The sequence below is a fragment of the Buteo buteo genome, chromosome 9 (genome assembly GCF_964188355.1).
Source record: "Buteo buteo chromosome 9, bButBut1.hap1.1, whole genome shotgun sequence".
In the NCBI taxonomy this organism is placed as follows: Eukaryota; Metazoa; Chordata; class Aves; order Accipitriformes; family Accipitridae; genus Buteo; species Buteo buteo.
This window is the reverse complement of record NC_134179.1, coordinates 20158005-20181840: the sequence shown is the minus strand read 5'-3', so window position 1 is coordinate 20181840 and position 23836 is coordinate 20158005. Positions and strand designations below refer to the sequence as shown.

Sequence of the window (23836 nt, the reverse complement as noted above, 5' to 3'; positions counted from 1 at the left end):
GGCCCTTCGTCCGGCGCATGCGCAAACCCGCTGCCGCAACCCCCGGCCCTCCTCTCCCAGGAGCGCATGCGCAACCAAGGGTGCCGCCCGTTGCCCCCTAGCGGCTCTCAGCAGAGCTGCTCTCGGGCCGCTGCTCTGCGCTTCAATGAATGGGGCAAGGCGGGGGGGGGGGCGGGTAACCGCTGCCACGACGCCAATAGCGCCCGGGGGCGAGGCGCGCGTGCCCGGGGCACGCTGGGAGTTGTAGTTCTGCCCCAGCCCCGAGCTGCGCGGGCGGCGGAGCCGCGACTACAGTCCCCAGGCGGCCGCGCGGAGGGGGCGCGCCCCGCCCCTCCGCGCTACCTTAGCGCAGGGCTGTCGCGGCTGCAGTCGCGCTGTAGAGGTGACCTCGAGGCTGCCGGACTCGTCGCTCCTCTCAGCCATGGTCGGTACCGCTCCCCGAGCCCGGGGCCGCTCCCTTTAGGCGGCGGTTGGGGCCGGGTGACGGCGGGCTGCGCCCCCTCGCCGGGGCGGTTGGGGCAGGGGGCTCCCGTCAGGCGGAGGTGGCTGCGAAATGGCGCCGGCTCCCCCCGCCTCCTCACGCCCCGCTCCTCGCCGGGCGGCCTGCGGTGCCGCCGCAAGGCCCCGGGGGTGACTTGAAGGTGCTGGGGGCACCCGAGGCCCGTCTCGGCCCCCAGGGAGACCCCGCCGGGTTGACCTTCATCCAGCCCGGGGACTTGGGGGTCGGTGTCGGCCCCTGCAGTGCCGGCCTTGCGTCGCGTCTGTCTCCTCTTGGCTGACGGGGGGTGGGGGGGAGGTCAGCTTGTGCTCCCGCTGGGGTCACCCCGGCGGAGCGGAGCGAACCTCCCCGGCCTGCCGCTGACCCTTCAGCGGTTTAATTGCGACTTTTCCTGCAGCCGGCGCCTGGCTGAGCCCCGCGGTTAGCAGCATGGCCTGCGGGAAGGTGGGGATGCTCGCTTCTTGATTTCGTGAGGCGTTAAAGGTTCTGGGTGCAATTCTGTGTTAACTCAAGGGGAAGTGCCTGTGAAATGTTTCCCTCTCTTGTTTCACCCCGTTTGCTGTCAGAAATCCAGCTATTTGCCTAGGCTCTTCAAACTGCTGAGGAGCCCTTCTAGTTCTGCCCTGAGGTTACACAGGTGAACTGGAATGCTTTGCTTTTCAGTGGCATATATATGTATGCACACACAAAAACTTGCGCGGAGACCTTGCTTTCCTTCATAATCGTGAAAAATCTCCATGTTTTTCTAGACTTTATACCCTGTTATTAAAACCTTTTCTTTCAGTACGTTGCTATAGAAAAGATGCTTGCATGCTCTGAAATGTGGCTTTTTATTTCAGCTGTACACTAAAAAAATACTGAAACCTGTAAATCTCATCTATCCTAGTTCTCCACCCTTATTTCTGTTCAAAATAGAGTGATCGCAAGGCAGCAAGTTTTAGTTTGTACTTGAGCTTTCAAAACATTGACTGCCGTGAATTTGCTGGTCTCCAACAGAACCAACTGCTATTGAAACTTACTTTGATGTCCAGACTTTTCTGAAAGTCACTGTTTTTGTCTTTCACTATTCTAATTATGCATTTGGTGTTGGTCAGGGACTTTAAACTTCTGCAATAAAATCATCTGTCTATTGACAGATGGACATTGGCTATTAGCTAAATGAAATGGAAAAAGTTTTTAAGGGCCCCTGTCTCAAGGTCATTTCTTAAGGAAAGAGTTCCTTTGGAATTCAGTCTATGAACCACAGTGCTGCTGGGGTTGCTAAAGTGCATAACTGTATTGCTGATACTTTCTACCACACTTCCAAATAAATTTACTGTTACTGTAACTCTGCTTTAAAGAGGGAAGAGCAAAGGGAAAGGTGGTTAGGCAAGCTTTAGACTTTTGAGGACATGCAGTTTAATGCTTAAGGCATTCTTGTCAAGCAAGGTGGGATAGCTTAGTTGGCTTTAATATTCAGGAATAGCATTAGGTTGATAATAGTTTACACACAGTTAAATTTATCAGTAATAATGTTTATAGAGGTCCTTTATAATTGTAAGTAGTAATGCAAAGTCCATCACTTGTGTAGACAGGCCATAGATTTTTTTTCTTGTTCCTACATTTGATAGATTGTGGGTTATTTGATATCACACTTTTACTTACCTGTGTAACCTCCTGAATAAGTTTTGCAGTATAGTGCTATTTTTCATGTGTGCCACTAATATCTTAGGTCTGCTGGTATCAGCAGTAATCACAGAGATAATTTAAGCACTGAGTTCTTAAGCCAAAGGGGAGGGGGGTGGGGCATTAAGTCCACAGCTTCTTCATTTGATATTGGAAACTTCACTTTTATCTGTGATAATTTAGGAGGGGGAGAAATCCTACATGTTTGCTGAATTAGAGGGAGAAGGCTGTCTCGGGATGCAATGTTCACTTTTTTTCCTTCCTTTTTATCATTACCTTTGCTACTCTTTCAGTTTCCTAAAACTATACATTGGCTCTATGTTGAGTGGGGAAGGCTTTGAAACTAAATAGTTCAGTTAGATGTCGTTTACTTTGTCCTCTGGTTCTTTTATACCTGAGAATGAGTGAGTAAAGGTCACCTCTGTAGTTACCACAGTGTGAAAGTATTCTTACTGAAGTCCAGTGTAGGAGCCAAGTCACGGATCAAAGTGCCTGAACATGAATGTGTGAAGCCTACAACTTCCACTGGGGAGCTACTCATTTCTCTAAACATCCAACCTCCAAAAGTAGCCTCAGATGCTCAGTGGTACAGATTTTTATATGTCATGTAAGTTTTCCAGGGAGAGTTAACTGTATTTTGTTAAGAAGCACAACGTTTTTGGCTTGTTAATCTAGCTCCTGGAATCAAGAGAGCATGAAAATTTCTCTGATAGTAATTGCTCACAGTTGATGCAGGGGCAAAGGGGTGCAGGGAGAGCTTGTATGGAAATCAGTGTACTGAAGGCATGGAGAGAAAAAAACAAGTAAGTAGGCAGTACTCCTCACTAGTTTAGTTTGTTTCTTCCTCCCTCCTCCAGCCCAAAATGGGAGAAGAACAGGAAGGATGGTAGTAAGCAAAAATAATTTTTTTGAGAGGGTAGAGCTGAGTCATGACTGAAGGATTTTTAAATTTTTTTTAACAAGGCTGAATGTTAAGTCTCTCTTAGTAAAAAAAAAAAAAAAAAAAAAGAAAGAAAAGAAAGTCCTACCTCTTGCCTTTTTATCTTCCACTCCTTCCCTCTCTTGTTAAGCTAAATAATGCTAGTGGATAGACTGACTTGTTTGTTTGTTTGTTTGTTTAAATCATATTAGCATATGAAGTGCATATAATGGAGAAAATTCTCATTTACTTTCCACCTTTTGTAACACTACTTTAGATTGGATCACAGGTTGCAAATGAGAAAGAGCTTAACTTCTTAAAATCCTTGTTCCGTTCACTGGAAATTCAGAAATCAATTCACAATTGATTTCAGATACCATGTGAATCAAAGAAAATGTGTTCTGCTGTTATCTGTGTGAGTTCCGGAGTAGCATGCTTAGCATAGGATCACTTTCTATGTGCTGTTGATACGGGTTCTTGGCAGGCCAAAGTTTTGCAGCACAGTAATTTTCCAGTACTTATTTTTCTAATTAATATGATTAGCTGCCTTGAAAGAGTGTTCATTGTTCCCTATACATAAATAAAATGTAGATTCTCCTTAAAAACATGCTGAAAAGTTGGCTTTAAAATCTGATATGCACCTTAATCTGTGCTGCCCATCATCATTCAGACATTATGGTACATTTGGATGGTATAACTTCCCTACTCAAGAATAGTGTACCAAAACTAGTTTTGAGATTTAAAATGGCAATAATTGATTGTCTGCTCTCCTTCCCCCTTGTGATGGAGTTTTGACAAGGGCTGAGGGATGACACTTGCAGTAGGACACGTTCAAAAGAAAATAATGCAGTTCAGCACCATAAAAGGTAGCCATTTAACCAAATATTTAAAGAATCATTCCCATAATGAAGGCAAAATCATGTTGAGGTCTAAATCTGTGAGTTCAGTAGTTTATTTTCCATCACTTATGCTCTCATTTTATTTAGTACCTGGTAAAATGGGGCAGGTGGCCTCATTTTTATGGTTATCTAATGTTAGCTTGGTGCAGTTGTGCTTGGCTGGTCACTTCTGCAGAGAGAATACACTCAAATCCCAAAATGGTTTTCCTATAAATATCGATGACAGGAATGTTGGTTGGAAAGGATCTCTAGAGGGCATCCAGTCTGACCTCTTCCTTGAGCTGAGTCTGGAGGTTGTCCAGTCCAGCCTGATAGCAAGGTGTTTGCCACTGCTAAATCAGGTCATACATTTTTTTACATCTGGGCCTTGAAAACCACCAAGGACGAAGGTTGCACAGACTCTCTGGGTACCCTGTTCCGGTGCAGCAGTACCACCCTAATCAAGAATTTTTCTCTTCATTTGTAGCTGTTGCCCCACATTCTGCCATCTGCCACTACTGAAAGGTGTTGGGCAGCGTTATTTTTGTAACCTTTCTGTAAGTAGTAGTAGGCTGCTGTTAAATCACCCCTTGTCTTCTACCTTTCCAGACTATGCCCAGCTCCCTCAGCCTCATCTTATAGGACATGAACTCTGGGCCCCAACCATCTGAATAATGCTTGCCTGGACCCTCTTTAGTTTTTCAACATCCCTCTAAAACTCAAGAGTCCCAAAACCAGACTTAGTATTCCAGTTGCAACCACCAGCACTAAGCAAAATGCCTGCCTTTGCTCTGCAAGCTACACTTTTCATAATGTAGCCCAGTATGCAGTTAAATCACTTCAGACATAACTGAATGTGGAAGATGTTTTGTCCATAATTCGAATGATCATCTTTTAATTATGTGAAAAAGTAGGCATGGGATTCCCACTGGCTGGTTGGAGTCTGCTTTTTCCTGTCCTAGCACAATCTGCCCAAGCCCTATTGCCTCTAGGCAAAAAGGGAGATACAAAAAACAGGCTTACAAAATACTGGGTTATGAATGTCCTTTGGCATGTTTCCCCTTTCAATATTAAATGACCTCTGGATCTCCCCAAGTCCTGGTTCTGATTAACAAAATGGACTTTTGCTATAGGGTAGGCCATTTTTTTCCCCTTGTTTGCAATATAGCAACATGTTGGCAGTCTTCTCCCAGCCTTTTGGAGTTTTGGGTCAGTTGGACAATGAACAGTTGTATTATGGATATTAGCGTCTGTATTTGTCTATTATGTAGCTTTTGTCTGTGGATTTGTTAAACTGCTGCATAACAGTTCAGTGAGGCTGTAGTTTTAAGTCCACTAGATTCCTTGGTTTCTGGCATTCAGTAAGTCTTTGGTTGCAAGTAAACATTCAAAATGCTTAATGGTAACAGCCCTCAAAATTGAAAGAATGTGAAAACTGGTGAAGTGTCACAGCTCATAAAACTTCTGTAGTAAATTTGAAGTATGAATGGGTAATCTAATGAGTGGGTACATGTTGTAATGTCTTATGTTAAAAAGGCAGTGTTAAAAAGAATACAAAGATTTTCAAATAGATTGTTATTCCTGGCATTTTGGAAGCTTTTCCAGGAGCAATTCTTAAGGATATTTTTGCAAGAGTTGTCTGTTTCTGTAAAAGCAAGTAGAGAAATTGCTTGTGGTTCTAGCAGAACAGAAGGATGATCCCAGGATCTGGACCTGATCCACATTTAGGCACATGCTTTCATCCAGGTTAAATAATCATAACCTTATTTCTGTAGTAACTGTTAATTTTTACTGCTCTCGGATGGTATGAGCTTGCACTGTGTAGCTGTGTGTAAGTCTCTCTAACTTTATTGAAGGGTGAACCTATCAGAGTCCTGGTGACTGGAGCTGCTGGGCAGATTGCTTACTCGCTGCTGTACAGCATTGCCAAGGGAGATGTCTTCGGCAAAGAACAGGTAAGTTACCAATGTGGGGAAAATGGAGTCCTGCTCTGTTATGCAAGCTTTCAGTTGTTGGTCATGCTGAAGTTTTTCAGTTTTCTGTAAATGGATTTGAAGTCTTGCACAAGATAGCATTTTCTAGCAGATAACAAGACAAATTAATTTTCAAAACAGGTTAAGCCTGACTTGCACTAAACCGTTTCTTTCTTTACAGCCTCTTATTCTTGTGCTGCTGGATATCACCCCCATGATGACTGTATTGGAAGGTGTAGTGATGGAGCTGCAGGACTGTGCCCTACCGCTGCTGAGAGGTGGCCGAAAGAAATTTTTCTTATACCTATAAGATGTTCTAGTACAACTGTTGCATTTATGAGTTCCTGTAGCTGGCAGGAAGTTGAGCAGAAGAAAATATTAGATGATCCTTTCTTGGTTTTACATTTTGTGGAAGATAATTTAACTTAGGATGTAAGCTCAGAAGAATGTCATCAAATGAGTTTTGTGTAAAGAATTGACTATGCAGATACCTGGGTTTTGGGTTATGTCATCTAAACCTGGGTTGTCAGCATGTACAACAAATTGTCAGATACTTGTGCATTTATGCGTTGTATTCTGGCCTAGTGGTAAAATAGCATTGAATCTTTAGGTACACCTAGATGCCTTTACTAAGTAATTAAAAAAAAAAAATTAAAAAAATCTAGTCTTTAGAAATAACTTCTACATAGACACAAACTGAAAAATTGCTCATCAAGTTGTGTAAACAAGTTAAGTTTTGATAGTTTAAACAAGCAGAAGGAGCAAGTAGATGCTACTGTAATTATTACAGTACTTCAAAAAAAAAAGGCATGTAGCTGCCAGCTCTTGTACATGTACAAATCAAACCTTCTTCAGTTTGAAGTGTTAAAGGGAGAGAAAAACTTCATATCTGTTGGTGCTTGCCACAGAAAATTTTTTGTAAAAGTGAAGAACAGCATATGTACATATGTGTACATATTTAGATAGACACACATGAAAGGTATCTTTTTACATAGATTTCTCCTGTGTTTTCAGAATTTATATCTAAAGCTTTAGATAAATATTTATATATATAGACTGTTCACTGGCAAGTATTTAATCTGTGGAGTTAGGGCTAAATGACTATACTTAACGTTTTTGGAAGGGGAAGGTGGTGGTGGTGTTGGCATATCAGTTTATATACTATCTATGAACCAAAGAATATTCCCTTTAACACTTTGCCATGAGTATTTATCTTACTTAGATTATTTCCCCCCCCCCCCTTTCCTTTTTTTTAGAGGTCATTCCAACAGACAAGGAGGAAGTTGCATTCAAAGACCTTGACATAGCAATTCTGGTTGGCTCCATGCCAAGGAGAGAGGGCATGGAGAGGAAGGATTTACTCAAAGCAAATGTGAAAATTTTCAAGTCTCAGGGTGCAGCCTTGGACAAGTATGCCAAAAAGACTGTCAAGGTGAATATAGAAACTGATTTTAAAAGTTAACTCTCTGAGTTTTGTAGAGATCTAAATACATTGTAGAATGATATTGTGCAAGCAGGAGCCTATTTAGTGCAGGCATTCCTTTCCTTAAGCCCTGGAAAATATACCACAGTCAAGGTTAGATGAGAGATAGTATGTTAAATACACAGATGATTTAGTCCTTAATTCGTTTGGTGAAAAAGATAAGTCTTATACTGTATTGCTGTAGTCCACATATATTCTGAACTAGTTACCAGCAATTCTTAAAAAAACCCCCTATATTAAAAAAAATAAAAAGCAGTCTTCTGCTCGTTATCTTTCTTCTCTGGGAGAACTAAATTATCTACATGCAGCTGCCTACTTCATATCCATCTGTGGCTTTAACATAATGACCCTTAACTTAAGTATCAATATGGAATTACGGTTGCACAAAAAATCAGCTTTATTTAGGTTGTTTGTGTCTTGGTCTTTGGAGCACTGGAAGCTTTTAATTGTTCTCTCTCAGATTCCTTCAGCACAGTTAATGGGATCATGTGGCTGCTCTCCTACTGCTCTTAATCTCAGACCCAGATTCCAACTGTGCTTTGTAACTGACTTTTTAATGTGTGCTTCCTCTGCTGATGAACTCCCTACTGCTTCTAAAGACTTGTTTGCTTCTTTATACAATTGGTATAAAAACTATCAATATTACTATTGCAGAGTAATGGAAAATTTACTGAACTTACTTTCAAAAGGGGAAATGCAAAGGGAGGTTTGCAGATTAGCTTGTGTGATTGAGAGTATATGGAACTTGACATTAATCATCTGAGGCACATTAGTAGATGAAGGATGAATAAAAATCAGTTTTCCATAGTAATAAATTGATCTAAATCCAGGCAATATTTTACTTCTAGCTGCCTATGAACATTGAGATAAGTAACTGTTCTGGCTTTCTTAGTTATAAAGCAATTATATAAAGCATTTGAAAGATGATGGTGAATTCACTGTGGGCTGACTAGTGTGTATGTATCTTGCTTTCCCTGTATCTAGTAGCATGAGGTTTGAAGCCAGGCTGTGGGTCAGTGTGCAGATCTCCCTAGAAGTCTTGTACTCTTTCATGTTTGAATGTCAAATTATAACTAGCTAGAAAATATTTTTCTGTGCAGTTATAGAAGACTCAGTGACTATGAACAATGCACATATAAAACAACCATGTTGAAGACAACCCAGAGATTTAGAAAACTTAACTTTTTGATAGCTTCTTTGAAGGCGAAGCTATGTATTTCACTTGAGGGAGTTGTTTTGCAGAAATAGCTTCTTCATCTTCCCATGTTCCACTTCCCTTTTTTTGTTTTTAGGTTGTGGTAGTTGGGAATCCAGCAAATACTAACTGCCTGATTGCATCAAAGTCAGCCCCATCAATACCAAAGGAAAACTTCAGCTGCTTAACTCGTTTGGATCACAACAGAGCTAAGTCTCAGGTAAAAAGGGCCTATTCAAAGTAGAATGCTTTCTGTTGTCTCTGCTAAATACAAACAGAGCAATGCTCTCAAAGAAGCCTGTGAATTGAGAAGCTGAAGTTAATACATTGGACATCTTTAATTTCCAATTAGATTGCTCTGAAACTTGGTGTGACTGCTAATGATGTGAAGAATGTCATCATCTGGGGCAACCACTCCTCCACTCAATATCCAGATGTTAATCACGCAAAGGTAAATGTGAAAGGAAAGGAAGTTGGAGTTTATGAAGCTATAAAAGATGACAGCTGGCTGAAGGGAGACTTTATCCTGGTAAGATCTTGGGGTTTTTGATTGTTTTTTTAAATGGTTATTCTGTGCTTCTGCTTTGTTCTAACCTTATGTGAAATTATGAACTATGTAACTGACTGACTGGGTGAAGCAGCTCTTCCTATCTCACTAGAATAAGTCACTTCAGATAGCTTCTCTCTTATCAGTTACTTGCTTTTGAAAAATCTAAGGCATTATGAAAACCAACGTAAATACTACTAGAAAAATCCATTTGGAGTGCTAAAATGATTCAACAAAAAGAATTTTGATCATAGCTCAGGTGCAACTCATCTGACACACAAACACCATTGACATTTCACTATGGTGACTTTTTTGGGCGGGTTTGTAGATGACAAGTAGGATGATCTTCCATTTGCTGCTCCCCAGCTACCAAAAAAGCCCAGCAGCCCTCCCCCTGCACATGCATGCATTTGCGCACACACTTTCCAAATCTAAATCTGTGGCCTTGTCAGCAGCATTTCTAAAAAGTAATCTGAAAAATCTAGAAAACACCTGCAAATGTCTTAATGTAGGGTAGCAATAAATAATGATATAAGCTGGTAAGACAAAATAATGGTACTAATTGATTAAAAGCACAGGCTGCCTAAATGCAATATCAAGTGAAACAAGGATTACTAAAGCCCTTGATGAACGTGACTCCAAGTAGGTGTACTTTGCTTGGTATTGGAGTGTTACTGACATGCTGACAGCCAGGTACTGTATCTTGGCCAAAGCACCTTTAGTTTGGGACTGAGGATGTGTTTTGTCATATGACCGTGCTCTGTCCTGTCTTGTTTTTGGATATAGCTTATTTCAGTTCATGCTTGTTAGTACAGAATAAATGATTGTATGCTGGCATACAAAGTTCATGAGCCAGAGGGTAAGCAGAAACCTGTCCTTGTCCTTGATCCTGCTGTATCTCATGTGGCCAAGGCAGGATACTGGTTTGGCCTTCTAGGTGCATTGTAATGCTGGTCTATACTAGAATGCTTTGCCTAAGATAAGGAGATTTCATGATTCTTGCTTTCTAGACTGGGGTCTGGTTGGCATAGAGCCTTACCAAAACTTACTAAGAAAAAAGTATGTGAGGTTTAAGAAGCTATGCTAATTCTAAGTACAATTCTTAAGTAAAAAATTTCTTAATCTAAATTTGAGTATAGGGAGGTAGGTTCACCTATCTTCAGGAATTAAATGAATTTTATGCATTAAGTATTGTAGGATTGAGACCAGCAAGTAGTTCACCTTGGTATTCAGCAAAAAACCTTAACTGCCAGTGTTGCTCTGAGGCATCTGTTACTATTGACATATATGAAGTCTCTTGGTGGTAAAAGCTTGAAATACCTGGTTGGTATGAGAGAAGTCAGTGGGGTGCTAGCTATAACACAGGTACTGAGAAATGAGCCAGCCTCTGAAATACTCCATTATGTTCTTGTCTTGGCAAAACTCTTCTAGACTGTATTTCTGGATTGTATGCCATGTTCATTTAGTGATAGAGCTATGTCTTGACTGATGAAATTAAGTAATGATGTAAGGTGGTCTTTCCTTATGGCATTTACTAACAGCTTTCAGACCAAGCCATGATTTTGCTGCTTTGCAATTTAGGTTTGGGGTTTTTTTCTGAATTGCAGACCGTTCAGCAACGTGGAGCAGCTGTTATTAAGGCTAGGAAGCTGTCCAGTGCAATGTCAGCTGCCAAAGCTATCTGCGATCATGTGAGGGACATCTGGTTTGGCACTCCAGCGGTAAGATGTTGCTCTTGAGTAAGTGCTTGTTTGCCTGATGGCTTTGATTACATGCCAGTGTCTTTGACCTCAAGTATGTGTGTTCAGAGGGGGAAGAATCTGTCTTTTGCTGGAATAAAGTGTGTCGCAGGAGACGCAGTATATTAGAAATTAAAATTTTGCTTGCTTCCAGCAGTGAGAAATGTATTTATCTCTTAATTTTCTGGTTTCAGGGTGAATTTGTTTCCATGGGAGTAATTTCTGATGGCAATTCTTACGGTATTCCTGAAGACCTGCTGTATTCATTCCCTGTTGTGATCAAGGTAACTAGACTGTATTTAAATCCACATATCTTCTGCAAGACCTAGCTAAACTGTCATGAGCTTAACAGCAGTGCTTTTAGTATGGGACTACGGTTGCTGGGATGTAGGGGTTTTAGCAGTCTTTCACAGAGTGGACCATTATTAACCATTTTGTAGTAGTTATCAAATAAGTACTGAGAGACAAGTAGAATCTGATTATGACTAGCTGGTCTGGTTGCATTCTTTATCTGAAAACAAAGTTAACTACTGCCTGAAGTGTTTTTTAAGGCCATAAACTTTGTGTCTTATGCTGCAAAGTTTCCTTCATGAAGACTGAATGAAGCTTATTCTAACATGGAGGTGGTTTTTTTGTTTGTTTTAAAACAGGACAAGACTTGGAAGTTTGTTGAGGGACTTCCTATTAATGATTTTTCTCGTGAGAAGATGGATCTGACTGCTAAGGAGTTAACTGAAGAAAAGGAGACTGCTGTGGAATTCCTCTCCAGTGCATGACTAGGTGATGAGGAAATACAAAATCATTTAAGAGTGGAAGAATCTAAAAGTCGTCTCTAAGTCTTCTACCAAACACTATTCCTGTATTCAAGTCAACTGTATGTGACAATTGTGCATTTTAAAGTTCATATGCTTACTGGTACTGTTGTGCCTATTGAGTTATTAGCAAAAAGATTATTAAAGAAGTAAAACTAGTTTGTTGACCAAACTTTTTGTCTGTTCAATACTAGTTGCTTTCTGTGTATGATACAGAATAATTGTTTGCCTTGGCTACTAACGCACACTCTGAGTTTTGGTTAGAATTTGGCACTGTTGGAACATGTTCTAGTCCGTGATCACTTCAGCATCCTATGGCTCAACTGAAAATAAAATTGGAATGCCAGTAGTTCTCCTTGAACCAGTAGTTCAGTGACTCAAGTCTATCACTGGACAGACTCCAAGTATATACTGTTCACTCTATTGACAAACATTGTAAGCATAAACAGAAATATTAAAAGATGCTTAATCACATAATGGCTAAAGAGTAGTCTGTTGCGCTTTATTTGCATGTTTTAGTTATGTAACTAGCAGAATTTGATAGTACAACATAAAAAACCCACTGGAGACATATTTTAAGAAACTGAGGGAAACTGGTTTTAAGGAGCTTTATTGATGACTAGCACTTCATTTGTCTTTCCCAGGCAAAATTGCTTTATGTCGACACAAAAGCCTCAAGGCAGACTTGTATTGCAGCACTGCTGTTCAAAAGCAGTGTTGGTACTGTAGCTCAGTATTAATTTGATTGTAGCTTCAAAGCTTTTTGTCCCAGGAGACAAGGACTCACTTGGTTAAGACCAAGTGAGGTTAATATACTTGCTTGAGAATTTTCCTAGTGCAGCCTTACAAACATTTTAACATCAGGAAGCTATTTGAAATATATTGTACTGTAATTATTCCTTTGTAAATGCACAGGTGAAAGTTGCTGTAATTCTTCTGCTAGACTCCTGCTTTGTGTGTTCCTACTGTAGTAACCCACCTTATGTAGTCTTAGGGGATTTAGACCAGGTTTGTTGTTCTGGGAATTTCTTAGATGTACTACTACCTGTTCTGTTTGTTTTCTAAGCACCTTGAATACTTCCTGCCTTGTTCACAGAGTGCAAATTCTCACGATAATGGGATTTTTCTTGTATACAATGTCAGTGCTAAGTTGTTGTCTGTCCTGTTCCAGTGTAAGTGTTTCTGCCTTGTACTAAAGTAAATCTTGGGTCTGTTGTATCTGGAGTCATCTCATTTCCCTTTTTTGGTTGGTTGTCCTTAAATGAGGATTCAAGAAGTAGAACTGTTTTGACAAAAAAAAAACCAAAACGCTCAAACTGAATTCTAAGGAAATTGAAAGGTTTCTTTGAGGATTTATCAACTAGAATATAAAATAAATCAGCAAACATCAATAAGCTTATCCTTAAAAATAAGTCTGCTCTCTGAACATTACTGTAGCTACTAAGTACAGTGATAGTAACGCAGCAAAGACTTACTATACATAAATAGTTGAAAGGGAAAACAAGCATTTTGGAAAATGGGAATGTCTGCTGCAGTACAGGCCAGCTGCAGAGAGGGCACAGTAAGTGAATGCCTTGAATGTTTATGAAGCAGCTGTTGTAAGAACTTAAGCACTTTTGCAGTCTTAGGAATAGACGAGAAGTATATACACGGTATTTTTGCTGTTTTTCTCTTTCCTCTAAACTCCTTGGAGTTTAGCTTTAGAAAAATTATAAGAAAATTTCATACATCTGTCTTTTCACAACAGTCTAGGAACTTCTGCAGAATTTAGGGAGGTAAGGGAAGCTGTCAACGTGATGACTGCCTTCTGGTGTTCCATACAAAGTCAGTAAAATCTCATTTCAGCATGAACCTGGGGACCAAAGGAATTAATTCCAATGATTACCATGCTACAGCTTTTTTTAAAACAAATGTGTTTTACAGTGAATGTTACAGGACATAGCCATAGTGCACAGTTACTCAGTTTAAAAAGGCTACAGGTGAAGTAAAGGAAAAATACGCATCTGTGCCTTAAAACCAAAAATAAGAGGTGATAAATCCTGCTGGTGTGAAGTATGTTTTGTGCCATACCTGAAGAAACATCACAATGTAGGAAGGAAGCTTTAAAAAAAAATATCTGGAAGATGTGGCTCTTCAGGGTTTTTTGATGTTTTAAAACAGCCTTCTCTAGGAGACAGCTCATTTCTTGTAAAGTGATGCTTATAACACTTGGTGGGTCAGAACAATTGCATAATTAACCTCAGTACTTGATAGACTATCTCATGATATATTTAACTCCTCAAGTTAACACTTGAATCTATGTTTAACTCCTCTCATACTATGAGTTTTAAGGACTGTTTGTATTTCTTCCAGACTTCTGTGAAGCAATTCAACAGGCAATCTCTCATCTGCTCATTGACCACATATTTAACTACTACCCCATTACTTACAAATTCTCAAACTAGCAAGTGGTGGATATTCTTTGTCTTCGTGTTTCTGAACTGTTTTGTCCTCTGTTCTACTTTCTCCAGTTTTTATATTTCTGGGAGATTCCCTCCTGCTGTGGTTAGTGATCTTTTACTGTGGCTTGTGTTACATTGTACAGTCTGCACTGTTTTTGCTTTCCTCTTCTAGTAGTGAGTGGCGTATGAAAATATGCACATGAAAGCAAAGAGAAGTAGCCATCCACTTTTCCTTCTGTCTTTCAGACTGTTACAGTTTTCTAGTGCAAGAGGAATCTTGGACAGTGCTATTCCAAACTTAGGGTATTAAGTGCTTTGCTCTTCATTGAAATGTTTCTATTCTGTGAATTTTTTTTTTGAGCGTTCATGGGCTGGAGTACATGAGATACTAGATGAGGCTGAGAGAGTGGGGTTTCTTCATCCTGGAAAAAGAAACACTCAGAGGAGATCTTGTCAACAGCTACCTAATGGAAGGGTGCAGAGAAAGCAGAGCCAGGCTCAGTGGCACATAGTGGAAGGTCAAGAGGCAATGGACACAAGTTGGAACAGCGGAAACTGATTTCTCAAACCTGAGGGTGACCAAATACTGAAGTAACCAGAGAGGCTGTGGAAACTCCGTTCTTGGATCTGTCCCTGAGCAACCAGATGTAGGTCAGCCCTGCATTGAGCTGGAGTTTGCACTGAATGACTTCTGACCTTTGCAATTGAAAGCCACTGAATAGGTTCACACCAACTGCATCTTTTGAACAACGCTAAATACATACGTATCAAAAGTTATTCTTTGGTTAGCGATGAGCATATTTTCAGTACGTATAAACTTTCTGTGCAGGAAGAAATTTCACATCTGCTTTTTACTCACTAATTACTTCCCCAAGAGAACGAAAGTTAGGACTTCAAACAGCAACTCCTGAGTACATACAAGCATTCTTTCAGAAATTAATCCTAGGGGAAAGTAAGATTTGAATTGTCAGGTCCACTTCTGGAAGGTTTCTAGATGGAGCAGCTGAGAATGTTAGGGCTCCTGGCTGAGTCTGTGTGTCAGCAGAAAGGCTCCCAGGGAAGATTGGAAACTGTTCAGCATGACTGGCATGCTTTGTCATGGAGCACCTGGAAAACGCAGATCCCAAATCCTCCCTTCATGCTAGCGAAAGCTGTACAAGGTAGGCTGCAAAGCTGATCTCTGTGTCCTTTCATGACAGCTTTCCCTTCCCAGCAAGAATTCTTATGAGAGAGAGAAGAAATAAAGCTTTTCTCCAAATGAACAAAATATTGATTTCAGGTTTGTCTCACATTGTTGTTCTCCTACTGCAGCTATTCCTGCTATTTTTTACAGTGACTGCAGGTAAAGCTGGAAACTCTAGCTCGTACAAATGAATGTAAATCAACATTACGCTGATGCTCACCACAGACGTTCACACCCTGGGCATATTTATAAGGTATCACGTCGTGTCAAATCAATAGGATTTGAATGACACTTTGCACAAGGGAAGGCAAAAGAGAACTACTCTGGCAAGTAAAACAGATGCAGCATGCTTTCAAAGCACCAGATTTACAAAACAGAGGAAAGTCATCCTGGAAGAGTTTATTAGAATTATTTCTTTTTTCTCTTCTATTTTTTCCCACCGTTTCCTGTGGTTTGGGGACTTTTTCACATTTACAGACACATTTTGAATTCCAAATAGCAAATCCTAAATGATAACTACAGCTCAGCTGAAATGAAAGAAGAACTTATGTAAATATAACTACTTGCAACTGAAAGTGCTGATATTTTGTGTTCAAATACCAAGGTTTTTTTGAAAAACATTCTGACTACTTTTTAAGTGGCACCTTTGCAGAGGAGCTTGACAAAAGCTGTTGTATCGGAACAGAAGCTGAGCAGTCAGCTGCTTAAAATAATATACCATAACTGCAGGTAAATAGAGAAATTAATGAGTAGAGATGCAGTCTTCAGCTTAGCCAGAAATAAGCACATTGTTTTGGTTTTACAGAATTTTTTATCGTGCGTATTAATTTATTACCAAAAATTTAATTGCACAGACGCTTTCTTTTTCCAAGTCTGCTAATCACAATCAAGTGGTTTGTAGCTAAATGACAAAGTGTTTGCACAGAGACCTTTGCCTACTTTCTCTCAAAAAACAGTCATCATACACTGGGAGTGATTTGTTGCTTAAATGCATTAAAAGCTCTACTCAAGTCAACTCATGTTTGGGGCTCTGACTGTTTGTTGAATCCTGATGAAATACGCTGCATGAACAAATCTGTGGCCACTCAGGACTTCTCAGTCATATTGACTTCACACCATAATGACTGTTTCTGTGGCCAAAAGCCCCAAATCCAGGCTGTCCTGCTCCTGCAGTACCCGCTCCCTCTCTTTACCCTCCGTATCGCAGCTGAAGAGCAAAGCTGGGACGAGCAGCTCAGCGCAGGGAAGAGGTGGCTGCTGCCTTCCTGGCAGATGGCACTAACGCGTACATGGTGTGCATCCGTATGCATGCACACACCACACGCTCCCCTGATCAGACCATGATGGAAAACGTGTCTGGAGTTCAAAGGAGCCACCCGACTGTCCTTACAAGCCAAGACCTTCATGGCTATCCTTAAGCTGCACAGATCAACTATGCAAGATTTTATTGTAGCAGACGACTAAAAATACTTGGAATGAAGGTGAGCTTTCATTTGTTACCAGCAGTACAGCAGCCAGGACATACCTGAGTGGGTAATTCCAGCCCAGCAGCTCAGGTTGGCTTCACTGAGCTGCTAACCAGTGGCTGTGTATCCTTTAGCGTGGGATGTTGAGCAGCAGCAACGCACACATATATGTTCAAAGGCAAAATACCGAAGCTAAGCCAAAGGCTGAGAAAATATAAATTTCAGTTTGCTAAACTTTGCGCTCTATTTTTTTAAACCAAATCAGCATTTGTAAAGCCATAGATTTTTGCTCTCCAGAGATCTGGCGTAGCCCTCTGTTGTGAAATTTTCCCTGATTGTTTTCATATATTCAGTTTTTCTTTCTCATTCATGAGTGTTTCTCAACAAACACAGGCAGCTTGATTCATTTTTAAATGAGACCAACAATACACCTTGGCTGATGTGTCCCTAACGAAAAAATGTTATTATATGATTATTTCCGAAGCCAGTGGGAACAGAATCCTTTCAAAGCTTGAGATGGACAATTTAGGAAGCCACTAACAAACCAGCATGGGAGTTATTTCAGGAGCTATTTGAACCCCTGCTGAAAGCCCACTGATGGAGACTTAATAGTCTGGCTGAAAACTGGTTTTATAAGAAACCAAACACAGCAACGGAAGTGGATGGTTTTCGGGAAAAACAGCAAGCTGCAAGTTTTTAGTGCCACAGTAAATATTGCTTTGCATGGCAAGCCCAGCAAGGTCTCTCCTGCAGACAGTGGCATTTCTCTTGGTTGGGAAGGTGGCAACAAGAAGCTCTAACCGTACCTTTGTGGTTGCACGCTCCTAGAAGGAAAGGAAAGACAACATTTGGGCTTTCACTTTGAAGAAAAGAGTAATAATTATTTTTAGCTGGATCTCTTCTGCATGCTGAGCTGACAACAGACACGCTTTTTAGATGTGAGGATGCCTGACCGAGGAAAGCACAGTGTGAGCCACTTATGCCAGCGGGCTTGAACACAAGCCCCAGAGGTAAGCTTGCTGTTCAGCAGGATTTTAAACAGAGGATGTACCACTTCCTCAGCACCACGAACATGGGCACGTGGTGTTAATTCCCACTCAGACCTCTAGTTCTGGGAGGAAAAAAAACCACTTTCTTGAAAGCAGGTTCTTCCTAGAAGAGCTCTATGAAGCTAAACTCAGAGGGAGTCCAAAAAGGCAAGGAGTCAAGGAAGAAGGGGAAGAATGAAGTTTATTCCTCAGCGAAGAGTTCGTAGGAGAGAACTAACCCCTCAAAGGATCTCTATGTTTTCTAAGTTAAAAAAACCCCACCTTCCTAAAAGGCAATGTTAACATTTCTTTCTGATATTAAAAGGGAGATTGACTCCGAAGTAAACATAAGCCATGATGGGCATGGCTGTGTTGTGCATGTATCCCACAAGGACATGGGGATGTGTATTAGCAATGCCCATCACTCCTAGCCAGATCAAGGATGGAGAAGGGCAGCACACATTAGACAAGTGAAAATACAGAGGTCTACTAGGGCTAAAAACCAGGGAAGACAGCTCAGTAGGAAGCAGAAGGTGAGAGTCTGCAAATTTTCTACTTTATCCACCAGAAGGTGCTCATCTCACAGATATACGCTTATTCCAGTGATTCCTGTGTACTTGAGGTAAGGGGCCCAGGAGGGGAGCACATCTTCGGGCTGACAACTGCATAGCAACTGTACAAAGAAGTGGAGGTTCCAGCACGACCCAAGCAGCAACCAGCTTCACCGTCAAGCTGAAAGCTTGAATCCCACGAGGAGGGGCAGGAGGTCAGCAGGGGACAGCTTGCAGGTAGCGTTGGAACAAGGGCCAGGTAGCCAGGGAGAGACGTGCCATTCCTGGTTACACACCGTAATTGTGACATCATAGGAAAAGATAAAGAAGGCAGGTTCGGATGATTTCAAGATTGGATTTTGCTGCATCCAAATTTTGCCATCGGGCCTTTCATGTGTTTCATGACTGAAAAGGGGCAGATTGTTTCCTAAAATAGTTAAAACTAACAGACATGTCACCGCCCAGCTGTTTGCAGTCTCAGAGTTCAAGAGCAGCAGCCTGATTTGACAAGAGCTTCCAGTGTGGGCTTGTTATCAGTTAGAGGAGGAAAAATAGATCTGGCAACGTCCTGCTTTCGCATTGCACAGACATCAGGCAAGATGACATCTGACTTTGGAGCACCCTGGGTACATTATCACTCGGGTGCTGCTGTAGCTGGATAGTTGCATCCAGATTTTGGAATAATTATCACGTTCAAAATGATTATCGCTTAACAGGAGGTTCCTTCCTAATTCGTGCTTTGTATTGATCTCCCCAGACTATCACTGGCCAACAATCACAATGCATCTTAAGCCTGCAGATGACATTGCTAGTGCCGAGGTATTTTTACCCGGGATGTCTGTTGGTGGAGGAGTGGTTGCAGCTTCCCAGCTTGGCTGTCTCACCAGTGGAGGCAGAGAAGGAGCATGCGGGTCTGGCATGTCCCCTTCCCTCCACACCTAGTTATTATTAGACTTGTGGAGCAAGAAGCTTCGGAGAGGCTTTCTTCACCTTGAGCTGTCAAGTGTGCACACCGGGATTGTCCTGCATAACTACTCCTTTACAAGAGGGCAGTGCATGCATCCCTGATGGGATTTTACTGTAAGAATAATCTGCGATGCTGGTATTTGTCCTAGGATACTGTCAAGTGAAGTATTTTTTACATGGATCCTTGAGCTGAATGGTGAATAGTGCTTTAGGCTCTGCTTAGTGGGTCAGACAGCAGCAGAGACAGCTTCGTACACCCATAGCTGCTGCTGCCTTTATGCTTTTTGGCATTAGTGGTTTTCAATGCCAAGAAAGCCTTAAATCCAAAATAAATAGATTAATAAATAAATAATTTTACAATGCAATTTTTTTTGAGCCTCCAGATGGAGCTAGTAGAGAGGGTGTCACACTTGGAGGATTTTTTTCCCCCTCAGTCTGTGAGCCTGGAGAATTTAAATACTTGACCAAGAGAAAATAGACAAATCTTCTTCCAGTTCTGCAGTTACAAGGCTGGGGGCCCAGGAGACTCTTGGACAGGAGAAGGAAGGTAATAGCTAGCCCTCATCCCCACCAGGGTGGACACCTGCCTCCATCCAACGGAGGACATGTCTACACAACATGGCAAGGAGAATAAACTCCAGACACACATTGTGTTAGACACTTGGCACTGCCCCTGCCAGTGACCCTCTCTTCCACTCCCAAGCAGGAATAGCACTTGAGGTTGAGTTACAAATTTAGGAAACAAGTTCTGCTGCTGGCTCTGCAGGAGACATCCTGGCCAACAGCAACCAGATAGCCTGTCTTTGCCCCTCAGCTTCTTTTAGCTGATCTTTGCAAAATGAATTGAAAGCCTCGGCTGGAGGATGCTATTAAGGGCATGGTCAGAGTTTCCTTCCAAGCACTTTGGAGAAGACAGGGTGGCTGTGCACCAGGTGACACTGGCATGAGAGGCAAGCAGAGCAGGAAAGATCAGCCACCTCTTAATCAACAAGCAAACCACAAAACAAATAATCTTGACTTACCAACTTCTCCTCTCCTAACGGGAGAAGTTAAATACAGATGAGGGTGGCTACGCTACTTTTGTGGGCTTTTAAGGCACAAACTTAAAGACTAGCAACGCTCCTCGTTGTGAAATACCGTATCGCAAGAAACCCAAATGCTGTTTGGTAACTTGGTAACTTTAGTGTGGATTGGTGGTTGTGCTGGTGTTGATGCCTGCAGAACAGAGCACCCCACTCCATGATAAACATCTGCCTCTCCTGAGAAACAGTGAGAGCTTCCCTTGAAGCTCTGCCTTCCTGTGGGGAGACGGAGGAGACGAGCCACATGGATACTGGCCAGAGGCCACCTCTGCGGGTTTTGGGCTTGTTGATGTCACTGAATGGAAATAGCTGGAGGATGGGTGAGCCAGCTGGAGGGTTACCAGACATTCCTGTTTCTCTCTGCAAAGCCACAGGAGATGAGGTTGGGTTTTTTTGGCAAGTGCTGGGCGATTCATCTGCATGTTGCACAAGTACAGAAATAATTAATATAGGCTCCATGTAAGCCATACTCCTATCTAGCTGCATCACTGTGAAACTGGACATGGGATAAATTAAGTTTCTCTTTAGTGCTCAGGCTGGTAACAGTAAAATCTGAGGAACTGTCTGGTCTCAGCTGCTACAAACCAACTCCTCATAACTGAACCCCTGGCAGCACGTCCCCAGCACCATCCCTGTCTCCTCTCTGGGGCTGAACTGGTGTTAATGGGACTCACTTGCCCTGGCCGGTAGGAGAGGACAGCAGCCAAGCACTGCTGTTTAAGGGCATCTGAAAGTTTTTGAGTTTCTAACTCAGCCACTTATAATTTCCCTAGGAAGTCTACTGTCACATATACATTCTTTATTTATTCTGATTTAAATCCTGTACCCGATGTCCATGAAGAATGCATCTGAAATTTATGTACTCCCGACCCCAAATCCATGTGAATACCTAAAAAAAAAAAAAAGATTGGGATCTTATTCTGACAGATTATCACAAGTTTCCTGAAGGTGAAAGAGCTCTGTAGCAATATCTCTGAATTTTTGCATGAGCTTTCAATTATAAAAATACAAAAAGACTTTGTCATCTTGCTTGTTGGCAGCCAATTGTTCACTCAAATGTGTAATCATAACATGTTTGTTTCTATTTCTGTTTCTCCATCTCCGTCCAGTGCAGAGTATGTGGGTACCTTCCCAGCACTCCTAGAGTTGTGTGCTGTGCTGTGAAGAGGATGTTGTCCTTCTGTGGAGCAGAACTGACGTCTGCCTCTGCCATCTTTACATGTACAATGAGAAGTTTACAAAATGCCATCCCTTCCTCCCTTCTTTATATCCCCTTTTCCTATGGTGGGGCAAAGGAAGGAAACCTATTGCATCGTCTCCCAGGCACATGCGCCCTTCACTGAACTGCTCCAGTTTATGGTTGGCAGCAGGATTTAGGCAAGCCTGTTGCCGCGACCGCGGGGACACTGATGCTTAAAGGTCTCCAAGGTTTTGATAGCTGATCCGTGTAAAGGAAGTAATGAACCACATTGCACATCTCCTGGGGACCAGCATCATATTGGGCAGAGACGGTGAGGGTTAAATGGAGTTAGGAGGTACAAAACATGGATGGCAGGGCTGGATGATACCTGAGAGTGTTTCACAGCTCCTGCCGTTGCTATGCCAATCTGCCTGCTCAGAGCAGGAGAAAGCAACCGAGGTCCTTGGCAAAGTCCTGCCCTGACTAGTCTCACCTGACAGAGCAGAGCACACCCTAATAGAATATAAATTAATATATAAATATATTAAAAATATAAAATAAGTTGCTAATAAAATATTCAAAACCAAAATGCTCTTCCTAGCCTGCTTAATGTGTTTTTTAACAAGCCTGAGATGGGCCAGATGTCCAAGTAGGATGATGCTCAGCAGCTGTGCCTTGCCATCGTTGGGCTCTCGCAACTACGATAAGTGTCTAGGACAGACTGGCGGACTAAGCTTTGCCACTTCAGAATGTTATCCCCCCTCTTTTCGTCTGTTTTTTGCTCATGTTGGAGCTTCCCACTCCTGTTGCCCGCTTGGCCAACTAAGGCAGGTTTGCACTAAAATGCAGACCATGAACTGCAGTGGCCCATCTGTAAATGGAGCTGGCTGCCCTTGGAGGAGGTGTGGGGCAGACAGCAAAAGCCTCCAGGGCTGAGGGCTGCCCAGGCTTAGCTGTCAGCGCTCCGAGAGTTTTGGGTGTACACTGATTGCTGAATAATTAATTACCTGCTCATTTCTTCCTCCCACTCCGGCTCCTGGGGCTGCCTACCGACAACACTGCTGAGATTGTGTAAGCATATAAGCAGATAAGTATTTGAGTGTACCAGTGTATCGGATGACTTTTGGCAGCATCCAAGCAAGATCATCATCGTGAGTCCCATTTGATGGGGCTGGTTCGCGGTTGCATGAATGAACGTTTTCACCGCAACTGCAGCACACAACATTTCCCCTATTTTCTAGTCTGTAACATCTTGTAATGAATGAGGAGCATCTATTTACCTGCAAATAGTGGTACAAGTCAACACATTTTGCTCATGTTCAGCTTCTCTGCTTGAGAAAATAGAAAATTTTGCACAAAGTGTCACTTGCTGAGGTTGCCTTTGCCTCTCCCCCAGGAAGGGAACACTCCCCTGATGTGCTGTTATTGGTTTTGTATAAGGAGCTGGCTATCTGCTAGACCTCCTTCTGCTGAGAAGAAATCCCTTTGATTTGCAGCTCCTTGGGAAAGCAGCACATCAGGATGGCTTTTTCAAGGCTTTCTTCTTCTCCCTCCCCACCCTCCTATCCCTTTGCTCTCAATCAGATTCCCAAGGTCTCGCTCTCAGAACTTTGTTTTCTTTAATAGCAGGGTGCTGTCTGTATGTTTGTCTTTCAGTCATCCCACACATGCTCCTGGCTCTGGTATATTGCTGACCACATACGTGGGTCTGGCACTCAGGTCTTCTGCATTATATGCCAGTAGAGTTACTGAGTCAACAAAGACTAAGTTTCCCCCCCTCAGCTCCTTTCTGCCATCCTGGGACTCACTTGGGTGGTGTCACTTCTCACTCTCTGCTTTTGGGTCATCTTGGGGGTTTTGCCACTTGAACGGCGTGTCACTTTGGCCAGCGTGCCTGGATTTGGGCCCTTCCACATTTCCTCCACTTTCTTAGGTGCCACTTTCTCATGCGGGGAGGTGGACTCAGCTGAACGACTCACGTCCCTCTTTTTGTTCTGCTGTCCCTCTTCACTCTCCCTTCTTTCAGCTGATCAGTAGATCAGAAGAAATCATGTGCTCTACTAATCCCGTGGAGGTTTCCTAGCTTGCTGGCAACTTGTGGCAACTTCGCAGGGCTGCAAGGGGCCCTAAAGGACTGCAGGGCATGGGAGGTGGAGGAGAAGGAGCCTCATGGCTTCCAGCTTTGCGTCTGCCCTGATGTGGTGCATGTGTCTCTCTGTTCGAATGTGC

The 23836-nt window shown here is 42.3% G+C and overlaps 1 protein-coding gene across 1 annotated transcript; it reads left to right on the top strand.

Annotated features, from left to right (window-relative positions):
• Window positions 1-266: 266 nt before the first annotated feature.
• Window positions 267-12928, top strand: MDH1 (malate dehydrogenase 1). The gene is made up of 9 exons (XM_075035582.1): window positions 267-424; window positions 5818-5916; window positions 6116-6212; window positions 7191-7366; window positions 8710-8832; window positions 8965-9141; window positions 10767-10880; window positions 11093-11182; window positions 11549-12928. Exons 1-9 carry the CDS (start codon window positions 422-424, stop codon window positions 11672-11674), a joined length of 1005 nt encoding a protein of 334 aa, XP_074891683.1. The 5' UTR covers window positions 267-421; the 3' UTR covers window positions 11675-12928.
• The last annotated feature ends 10908 nt before the right edge of the window (window positions 12929-23836 follow it).

What these genes read in the sequence shown, in the direction of transcription:
- MDH1 (XM_075035582.1), top strand. An exon ending in ATGTCTTCGGCAAAGAACAG is followed by an intron (nt 5,917 to 6,115) that starts GTAAGTTACCAA and finishes CTTTCTTTACAG; the next exon opens with CCTCTTATTCTTGTGCTGCT. An exon ending in TCTGGTTTGGCACTCCAGCG is followed by an intron (nt 10,881 to 11,092) that starts GTAAGATGTTGC and finishes TTCTGGTTTCAG; the next exon opens with GGTGAATTTGTTTCCATGGG.